The 10,773-nt window shown below is 41.0% G+C and overlaps 1 protein-coding gene across 1 annotated transcript; it reads right to left on the reverse strand.

Annotated features, from left to right (window-relative positions):
• Positions 1–5,058: 5,058 nt before the first annotated feature.
• LOC119260391 (M-phase inducer phosphatase 3-like) lies at positions 5,059–8,519 on the reverse strand. Its single transcript, XM_037529338.1, has 4 exons — positions 8,322–8,519; positions 6,437–6,531; positions 5,399–5,444; positions 5,059–5,113 (listed from the first exon to the last, which is right to left on the reverse strand). The coding sequence occupies exons 1-4, from the start codon at positions 8,513–8,515 to the stop codon at positions 5,059–5,061; spliced, it is 390 nt and encodes a 129-aa protein (XP_037385235.1). The 5' UTR covers positions 8,516–8,519.
• Between the last annotated feature and the right edge of the window lie 2,254 nt (positions 8,520–10,773).

The raw sequence follows: 10,773 nt of genomic DNA on the forward strand, positions 1-10,773 counted from the left end.
TTTCTGTGCTAGCAGAAAAAACTTAGCCTCATACTCTAAGCAAGGACCTATGCTATTTAAAATTGAAACTGACCTAAACTTGTCTTTCTCCCAGAAGCAAGCATATACATGATTACTTTAGTAGATCGTGTCATGATAACACTTGCTTACTCTTTGAGTAAAATTGATAAACTAATTTTCCAAGGGAAAAAAGTGAAAGTTTTAGAATGCCATTGCTTGGAGTTGCCTAACATGAAAAAGCCATTTAAGAGCACATATCCAACGTGCAACATAGACTGCTGTAAGAAAGCGTAATTAGATACTTAGTGTGGTGTGCAAAATTTTGCATGAATGACTCTGTAAATTTTTTTCCTGCTAAATCAAAGCAAAAAAAAAATACCCCAAAGTCTCATCAAAAATTGTAGCTACAGCAAGGATGGTATACTGTGTTTGAAATTTTAAATGAAGCACTGAGTTACCAATTTGGGCATTAAAGAAGAAGTATGCCAGAACAAAAGTGAAAATGGAAAAATAGGATTATTTAGGTCTAGAGTTTGAGAACAAAATAAAAACATTTAATAAAATCAATCAAACATATCAATAAAATATGTAAAAAATAAAATACTTATATTTACCATCAGATACCAAATGTATCTGATATCAAAATGTATTCAAGGAAATTAATATATATGTTATGGAAATTAGTATTATTCATTTAATGCATCACTTTAGAAATTAAAATAATACAAAATAATTAGCATTATTTACATTAATATATTAGCATAATTAATACACAAACTGATATGATTTAGAAAAAAGTGAGATATTTGGGGAACAAATCAAAAATACATGAATTCACACAACAAAAGTTGTATACATTTAGGCCATGATCATTTGTTCTGTCTGCGGAGTAGTACTTCATTCTGTTTCAGTCATTTTTTCTAAGAAATGCTGTTGACTGGCCAATGAAATGGCCATTTGAAATGAAATAATACTTTCCTTCTGAAGTTGTTGTAATGTGGACACCTATCACGATGGGCTAATCCTATTTTATTTCAAAGGATTTTGGAACATGGGGTGAAGAGAAAGAAAGAATAAGAGATATGATGTGAAGGACAGAGAAAGAAAAAAGGGAGGAGGAAGAGGGTAGAGTGAGGAGATAATGGAAAGGGATGAAAGAGGGAGAGAGTGAGAGAGTGCAAGAGAGAGAGTGACTGAGAAAGAGCTAGCGCGAGCGCCCACACAAGAGAGCTCACACAAAAAAAAAAAAAAAAAAAAAAAAAAAGGAAAAAAAAAAAAAGAAGTCTAACCTCAGTGCCTATAACACAGTGTAACGGGCATCATTGATAATTCTGCCAGCTGCACTAAGTAGAATAGAATTTCTGCACCAAGAATAAAGAATGAAACCAAATGCTTAGAGAAATAAAGTAGAAAAAATAAAATGCTGAATACATGGTTCGGATAGATTCTCAGTTGTATCCTTGTTTTAGGTTCTTTTTTTTGTTTGTTTTTTAAGATTTTATTTATTTATTTATACAAGCACTGGGTATAGTCAGAAGTGTAAGAGAGGGAGGGCAAGAGAATTCACCAGAGCCAGAGCGGGGAACAGAACAGGCAGACTGACGAAATACACTGCTGAGGGGAGCAGCGGGCCGCAGGAGAGGTCTGCGCGCCATGTGGGACCCCTGCCAGTGGCTGGGGATCAAACCGGTGCTGCAGAGGCCGCGGGAAGCATCACAGCCCAGTGCTCAACCGCTGCAACACCAGGGAGGCCTTGTTTTAGGTTCTTTGAGACATATTAAAATCTTTCCTACTTAGGCTACTTGAATGTTTTCTGCTTACTTGTAACCCCAAATAATTGTTTTTTGTTGTATGAAGTATGTTATTTTATGTAATCAGATTATAGTGATAATTATAGAAAAATATAAAGCAATTTTGGAATAAACATTATGACGAATAAAGCAACAGTCGACTAGATTGTATCTGGTTGTTATGGTTTATATATATGTATGTAAATATTTTACATTAAGATTTTACCTAGGGAGGAAAACCCAATATATAAATTCCTGGCTAAGACAATAAACTAAAACCGACAATGAAGTATGACTATTACAAAATGTTTACAGTTTTACCTACCTACCACTTTATTATAAGTAGAATAACAATTGTAAAGTTATGGCCTGTCAAGAACAGAATCAGTGAGATTCAGAATTTTTCAATTCATTTTATCATACCATTGACTTCCAATTTCAATCAGTCAGTGTTATCTATATTTGTTTCTATTCAGTAGATCCACCTGTTCTGCTCCCCACTCTGTCTCTGGCGAATCCTCTCACCCCCCACACCTCTGATCTACTTCCCAGCTCTTTAATGCATAAATAAATAAAAATAAATCTTCAAAAAAGTTTACAATGAGCTTTATTATTAGCTTTTAAAAAGGATATAAAGTTTTATATGTGATAGAGCCTCAACTTCGTAAAACTATACACAGTGAAAAACTGAAAAGAGGGCCTCCCCTGGTGGCGCAGCAGTTGAGTGCTGGGCTGCGAAGCTGCCCGCAGCCTCTGCAGCGCCGGTTCTATCCCTGGCCACCGGCGAGGGTCCCACATGGCACGCAGACCTCTCCTGCCATGCCCGCTGCTCCCCTCAGCAGTGTAATTTGTCAGTCTGCCTGGTCTGCTCCCCGCTCTGGTTCTGGTGAATTCTCTCATCCTCCCGCGCTTCTGACTGTACCCAGTGCTTATATAAATAAATAAATAAATCTTAAAAAAAAAAAAAAAGAAAAACTGAAAAGAAATGAGGAGGGGCCTCTTTGGTGGTGCAAGGAGTTAAGTCACAGCACTATGAAGCTATCTGCAGCCACTGCAGGATGAGTTTGATCCCCAGTCAGAAAGGTGACCCACATGGTGCAGCAGACTCTCCTGTCTAGCCTGCTGCTCCCCTCAGCAGTGTATTTTCAGTCAGTCTACCTGTTCTGTTCCTTATTCTGTCTCTGGTGAATCCTCTCACTCCCCCACACCTCTGGCCTGTATCCCAGTTCTTATACGCATAAATAAATAAATCTTTTAAACAAATAAATAAAAGGCATTAGAATTTTTTCTTCATAAACAAATACAAAGATCAGAGGACATAAGTCACCTCCCTTTCCCTGCCAGAATGTTAATTCTCCAAATACTTTCCTCATTCTCATCAGCTTAAAAAAATTTCAAAGGATCTGCCATCCTATACCCACATCTCAACTGACCTTTAATAAAGATGTTTAGTGACTCACCATTAGAGAATGGGAAGACACATAAGGTCCCCCTGGTCTCTGATGAAATCTCAGATTCCTGGGTACCCACCACCCCAAGGACTTCAAAGTGCTGTTTTCCTGCATAACAGAAACTACGTTGGCTTGAGGAAGAGAAGTGTTATTAGGCCCTTCCAAAAAACATTTCATCTGATGAAGCCATAAATAACCCTTACAAAATATATTAAATGTAATTAGGGTTGACTCTATATCCCAAAGATACAAATTACGGTTTGAATTTGATATATGGTATGTAGATTTACTTTAGAGTATACTATAAGCAAAAGGAAGTGAGGGAAATTGAGAGCCTGACTGGGGACGGGATGGTGAGATTTTTAAGAAGTGATTATAAAGGGAAACTAGAAAGTCAATATTAAAACCAAGAAAAAGCTGATTATAACAGATAAAAACATGGGTATAACTTCGTCAGTGTGGTAAAAGAACAGCAGCTTTCTTTTATGGATGCTGACCTGGGGCAAAGGATGCGAGGTGTGAAAAGAAAAAAGATGGCTAGAAAAGAGAATTAGTTGAGTAATTAGAGAATAATCTTAGTGATTAGGTGACTATGGAGAGGTCACTTTCAATTTGGAAATGACGACAATCTGAGGCTCCCACAAAAAAGCATGATGACTTCCTCAGAATAGGGTTTATAAAGCTAGGCTAAGGAGGAAATAAGAACTAAAGAAACACAGACTTGTATGTGATTTCATGCAAAGAGTCTATGAACAAGTCATGTAAATTATTTCTATCTATTAAAAAAAAGTCCCCTTGGGCCTCCCCTGATGGCACAGTGGTTGAGAGCTGGGTTGCAAGGCTGCCCGCAGCCTCTGAAGCGCCATTTCAATCCCCGGCTGCTGGCAAAGGTCCCAGATGGCACGACAGACCTCTCCTGCCACGCCCGCTGCTCCCCTCAGCAGTGTATTTCGTCAGTCTGCCTGTTCTGTTCCCCGCTCTGGCTCTGATCAATTCTCTCACCCTCCCGTGCTTCTGACTGTACCCAGTGCTTGTATAAATAAATCTTTAAATAAATAAATAAATAAATAAATAAATAAATAAATAAATAAATAAATAAAAATTTTAAAAAGTCCCCATTCCTTACACTACAGTAACAGATATTTGTCCTTAGAGTAATAATGATGACTTGCTATGGAAGTCTTAGAGCTAGGTTTCTATCCTGGGTTCAAACTTAACAGAGAAAAAAACAAAACTAACAAATCATAAATAATTTTTTTCTTCTAATGATACAAATTGCTGTCTAGTATATTGAGGCACATACAGCTCTTAGAACTCATGATGATACTGATGAGTTGTTCCACTCAAAGGCAGAAAAAGACAACATCTAGGTTTCCATTAAACACTCACATTTTCTTTGTTTGAGGATGAGCTATGTATTGCCTCTTTATTCCTGTATCTGTGGTCCACCACATTCGGAGTGCTACAAAGCAGCGGTGCCTAGAAGAGATCTAAAACCATCAGCATTTTGGGCCTCCCCGGTGACGCAGTGGTTCAGCACTGGGTTGCGAAGTTGCCCGCAGCCTCTGCAGACCGGTTCGGTCCCCGGCTGCTCCCCGGCCACCGGAGGAGGGTCCCACATGGCGCGTAGGGTCCCACATGGCGTGCAGACCTCTCCTGCCGCCCGCTGCTCCCCTCAGCAGTGTACTTCGGTCCTTCTGCCTGCTCTGTTCCCCGCTCTGGCTCTGGTGAATTCTCTCACCCTCCCGCTCTTCTGACTGTACCCAGTGCTTGTATAAATAAATAAAAAAATCTTTAAAAAAATAAAAAATAAAAAATTAAACCATCAGCATTCTGGAGCTGCAGGTGAGCTGGAAACTCTCTGCCTCCCACCTGAGAAACAAACCCAAACCCCCAAAAAAGAGGAGTTACTCACTGGATTGTATTTTTTAACATGCTGGTGATGTCTGCTGTAGATTAAAAAAAAAAAAAAAAAACCTGCAGTCAGTTAAGTCCCAAATACTACTGTTTTGTCATTCTTCAGCGTCTTGGGCATCCCAAACTTTCTTTCTTCCATCTTAGGCCTTAGGGAGGCCTATACCTATGTCTCTTCTAATACAATGTGTAGGGTGTCCATTATGTTAAATATCAAGTTGTTCATTTAGCAAAAGAACTTACATCCCAACTAATTGTATTTCCTGAGGTCCTAAGGAGTCCCAGTGACCTGTAATCAGATAGGGAGAGTAATTATTAATGAAACATCCTGTTTTTCCTTCTGATTTTCACTAGCAGTAAGCCAGGATAATTTCAAAAGCTAACTTTTTGAACACAAACACTCCTGGTAGGCAGCAACTTCATGATACAAGTTACCATGATACAAGTCATAATTTCACAGTAACAGAAATCTACATGTGACATTAAAAAGAAAAAAAATTCTGGGAAGTAGTACACTACACTAATAGAAAAGAAAAGAATACTTATCAAACAAGAATTCTGAAATGAGAACAAACATTAAAATGGTTGACTAGTAAAAACATTCCTTTTGAACACAGACCCTATAAAAAACATTTGAGAATCAGGTGACAAAGTATTTCTTTATGTTGGTTTCTTTGCCTCTGCTGAGATTAGACTAGAAACATAAAGCTTGACATCCTCCTTATTTTCTTCTTACTTTCTAATTTTCATTCCCACAATCAGTCAACAAAATGATTTCTTCCTGTCAAACTTTTAAATGCAAAGTGACTCTTATCAGGGTTATCTTTTTCTTTCCTTTGGCTTAATATTTCTCATGAAAAATTCTCTAGCCACTCACAGAATTCAACTACAAGGCTCTCAGGCCTCCCCAGCGGCATAGGAGTTCAGTCTCAGTGTTATCACTGTTATGGGCCTGAGTTTGAATCCAGACCAGGTAGCCAACCCATATATGGTGCACAGAACTCCCGTCTCACCTGCTGCTTCCTTTAGCAGTGTATTTCTGTAAATCCTCCTGTTCTGCTCCCCACTCTGTCTTTAGTAAATCCTCTCACTTTGCCCCCCGCCCCTTACCTCTGGCCTACACTCCAGTTCTTCTACACACAAAAAATAAATAAATGTACCTTAAAAAAAACTGCAAGGCTCTCTACCCTCTTTTACCACCTTCCACCTCTATCCTACAATCCTGTTATCTACTTTAAACGTCATACTTTCTTTTAAGGCATTTACATCAGTAGTTCCTACCAGTTTCATCAAGGTATGGAGAGGTGGTGAGCTGAGTAGCAGATATCTCTCCACTGCTATGATTTGAAAGATCAAGGCAACGTTTTGGAGTGCTTCTGTTGAGACATAACAATACATCAAAATTTCCATTTGGTTATATCTTTAAGACCAATACATTTATTTTTAAAGATTTATTTATTTATTTATACAAGCACTGGGTACAGTCAGAAGTGCGGGAGGGTGAGCGAATTCACCAGAACCAGAGTGGGGAGCAGAGCAGGCAGAGGGACCAAAGTACACTGCTGAGGGGAGCAGCGGGCGGCAGGAGAGGTCTGCGCACCATGTGGGACCCTCACCCAGTGGCCGGGAGCAGCCGGGGATCGAACCGGTGCTGCAGAAGCTAAGGGCAGCTTCACAACCCAGCACTCAACCACTGCACCACCAGGGAGGCCCAAGACCAATACATTATCCTCTTTACTGAATCACCCCTAAATGACTATCACATCATATGAACAATGTAAAGAAATCTAATTGCTTTTTGGAAAATTTTCAGACTAGGTTGAGAAAATATCCCACTTTTTTTTTTAACTACAATAATGTATACCTCAATTTTCTCCTTACTGACATATCGAAATGAGGTTTTTTTTTTTTTTCATTGAGGACCATAGTTTATTGGCCACAGTGGCTCTTTTTTTTTAAGATTTATTTATTTATGCATACAAGAGTTGGGGTACAGGCCAGAGAAGTGGGAGGTTGAGAGGATTCACCAGAGGCAGAGTGGGGAACAGGCAGACTGACTGAAATAGACCATTGAGGGGAGAAGTAGGCGAGATAGGAGAAGTCTGCTGTGCCATGTGGGTTGCTCCCTGGCTGGCCGGGGATCGAACTCATGCTGCAGAGATTATGGATTGCTTCACAGTGTGGTGCTTAACCCCTTGTGCCACCAGGGAGGCCCCCACAGAGGCTCTTGACCCCACATAAGCCTTATGCACCAAGAGCATTCCTCAAGTCTCAAGTACTTCTCAAACATAGCTCTGTTAGCTAAAGCATTAGAGCATGGCATGACCAGAATTTTAAAGTATAATAACATTAATACTAATAAGTTGCCAATAGAAAAAATGCAGTAGTTCTCAAAGACTTTTTCCAGATATCATTTATTTTCTACTTTTCTGTCACAGAAGAGAAGTCTGAGGCTCAGTAGGATCACACAATTAGGGCCTCCCTGGTGGCACAAGGGGTTAAGATGCAACCTATGAAGGGCCTCCCCGTTGGCGCAGCAGTTGAGCGCTGGGTTGCGAAGCTGCCCGCAGCCTCTGCTGCGCCAGTTCAATCCCTGGCTGCTCCCGGCCACTGGAGGACGGTCCCGCATGGCGCATAGACCTCTCCTGCCGCCCGCTGCTCCCCTCAGCAGTGTACTTAGGTCTTTTTGCCTGCTCTGCTCCCCACTCTGGCTCTGGTGAATTCTCTCACCCTCCCGCGCTACTGACTGTACCCAGTGCTTGTATAAATAAATAAATAAATCTTAAAAAAAAAAAGATGCAACCTATGAAGCAATCCGCAGCCACTGCAGCATGAGTTCGATCCCCAGCCAGGGAGCTTCCCACATGGCACAGCAGACCTCTCCTGACTCACCCACTGTTCCCCTCAGCAGTGTATTTCTGTCAATCTGCCTGTTCTGTTCCCCACTCTGTCTCTGGTGAATCCTCTCACCCCCCACACCTCTGGCCTGTACCCCAGTTCTTGTATGCATCAATAAATAATTTTTTTTAAAAATGGATCACACAATTAGTCAAGGGCAGAGCTGAGACTTAAACTCTGATCTTTGAGTCCAGGTATTTTTTTTTTAAACGTGGAAAATTTGCCTGCAAAAGCAAAGGCAATAGGTCAAAAAGAAAAGTAGATTTACCCAGACAAAGTGCTTAGATTTGCAGAATCACTAAAGAGTTTGTTCACTGGAGTTCTTGGGAGATCTGTACAGACGGTAAAGGAATTATCTCTCTCCAAGAGCAAGTTTAATATCTTCCTCTGATTGGACCTAAAGTTAGTTCTTGAGCCAGGGCTTCCTTCCTCTCTTGTGGATGAGAAGTGTTCCGTAGACATGACCTTCAAGTTCTTGCTAAGAAAAAAAAAAAAAAAACAAGTTTCCACTTCCAATCACGAGGCAGCTGGGCATTTGTTGGGTCCCAAGGGTGCAGGGTCCTGCAGAATGAAGACTTAAACCCAAAGATATGGCAAAACATCTGCCAAGTCTGTGATGGTACAGGAAGGAACAACGGAAGGTGCAAACAGGAACCTAAACAAAATCCTCACCATGGATAGGCTGATTGAGGGCATTAATTACTAGGAGAAGCCTTGTCACAAGTGAACAGAGGGAAAGCTATGAAATCTGCTGGCCTATCTATAGTAGGGAAATGCCTCATAAGGGCAACTTGACAGGGAAAAATTAGATCCATGCAGAGCTGCTGAGGCCTGTGAATAGGAGAGACCCAGTATGAAAACGCTTATGCAACCCCATTTTCTCTTACCTCTTACAATAAACTCAATCACATATATGCAGAAAGACCTGCCGATATAGAAGCAATCCCTACTCAGCAAGGGGCACTCTCTTTTATTAATTGGAAGGAAATCTCAATCAAAATGTAGTCTAGAAGTAGAATGGTGGTTGCCAAGGCCTGGAGGGAGAACGAGGAGTTATTCCTGGGTACAAAGTTTTGGCTGGGGAAAATGGAAAAGTTCTGGAGATGGATGGTGGTGATAGTCGCACAACAGTGTGAATGTATTTAATACCACTTAACTGTGGCACTCAATGGTTTAAAAATGGTAAATTAGGGCCTTCCTGGTGGTGCAGCGGGTTGAGCGCAGCGCTGTAAGGCTGTCCACAGGTGCCTCAGGTCTTGGTCAGCCTGCTAGGGTTGTCTTTTTCTCTACCTTTTGTTCAGTTTCTCTATTTTTCGCATGTAAGTGAAACCACCTGATGTTTATCTTTCTCCTGCCTTATTGTGGCTAGCATCATCCCTTGCAGCTCCATCTATATCGCCACCGGTGGCATGAATGGGTCTTTTTTTGATTGTTGAGCAATATTCCATGGTGTAACTGTACCACAGCGTTTTGATCCATTCATCTGTTTTCTGGCATTTGAGTTGTTTCCATGTCACGGCTATTATAAATAGGGATGCAATGAACACAGCAGTTCGGGTTTCCTGGGTTTTTTTTTTTTTTTTTGTCCCTTTGGTGGATTCCTAGGAGTGGAACACCGGATCATGTGTATGTACGGGCCAGCCGGGCAGATCAACACGGTACCCGGGGGAGGAAGCAGGGGCTTGGTATAGGCCAGGGGCACGCGAGGAGTTTAGACAAAGCCAGGATCATCGCCAGTCTCATTTATTCAGGAATGTGTACAATGTTCCATAGGGTTCAGAGGAGGAGGTCTCTCGTTATCTCGAACAAGGAGAGACCACCAATGCAAATAAGCCACAAGCAGCAAGCAGGGGAAAGGGTCAGCTGTCACAATAGGAAACTTGAAAGCTTCCCTCGAGCTAACATTCAGAACCTGCTTCAGGCAAGAACCCAGATGTTCAGGTCTGGGCCCCGACATGTGTAGACCCATTTTCAGTGTTCTGAGGACCCTCCACACAGCTGCCCATAGTGGCTGGACCAGTTTGCGCGCCCACCGGCAGTGCCAGAGGCTCCTTTTTCTCCACTGCTTCTTCAGCATTTGTTGTTTCCAGTTTTTTTTTTTTTTTAATGTAGAGCATTCTTGCTGGAGTGAGGTGGCATCTATGTGGTTTTGATAGGCATTTCCTTGATATTAGTGATGCTGAACATTTTTTCTGTGCCTGTTGGTCATTTGCATTTCTTCTTTGGAGAAGTGTCTTTTGACTTCTGCACCTTTTTGGACTGGGTTGTTTGTTTGTTTGTTTTGAGTTGTGTAAGCTCTTTGTAAATCTTTGATATCAATCGCTTCTCGGCCTTTTGGCTAAGATCAAGTGTAAATCTTTGATATCAGTCCCTTATATGTCATATGGTTTGTAAATATTTTCTCCCATTCAGTGGGGCGTCTCTTTGTTTTGATCACTGTCTCTTGCTGTTCTGAAGATTTTTAGGTTTATGTGTCCCCAACTGTTTACATTCTCCTTTGTTTTCCTTGCTTCTGGAGAAGAATCCTCAAAGATGTTTCTGATGATTGTGTCATTGAGTGTTTGCCTATGTTCCCTTCTATATAGTCTATGATGCCAGGTTTCACATTCAAGTCTTTCATCGACTTGAGTTGGTTTGTGCATGGTGTGAGATAGTGGTCTAGTTTCATTATTTTGCATGTTGCAATCTAGTTTTCTGGCACCATTTATTGAAGAGGCTAT

Source organism: Talpa occidentalis, unplaced genomic scaffold, assembly GCF_014898055.3.
Source record: "Talpa occidentalis isolate TD23 unplaced genomic scaffold, MPIMG_talOcc4v2.1 talOcc4.6, whole genome shotgun sequence".
NCBI lineage: Eukaryota > Metazoa > Chordata > Mammalia > Eulipotyphla > Talpidae > Talpa > Talpa occidentalis.

Bases quoted from the DNA above. Each gene is read 5' to 3' on its own strand.
- LOC119260391 (XM_037529338.1), bottom strand. From the start codon at position 8,515: ATGTCTACGGAACACTTCTCATCCACAAGAGAGGAAGGAAGCCCTGGC. The intron at 5,445-6,436 runs GTAGGAACTACT...ATCTGATTACAG, and splicing joins TCCATACCTTGATGAAACTG to GTCACTGGGACTCCTTAGGA. The intron at 5,114-5,398 runs GTAAGTTCTTTT...TTTGTTTCTCAG, and splicing joins GAAATACAATTAGTTGGGAT to GTGGGAGGCAGAGAGTTTCC.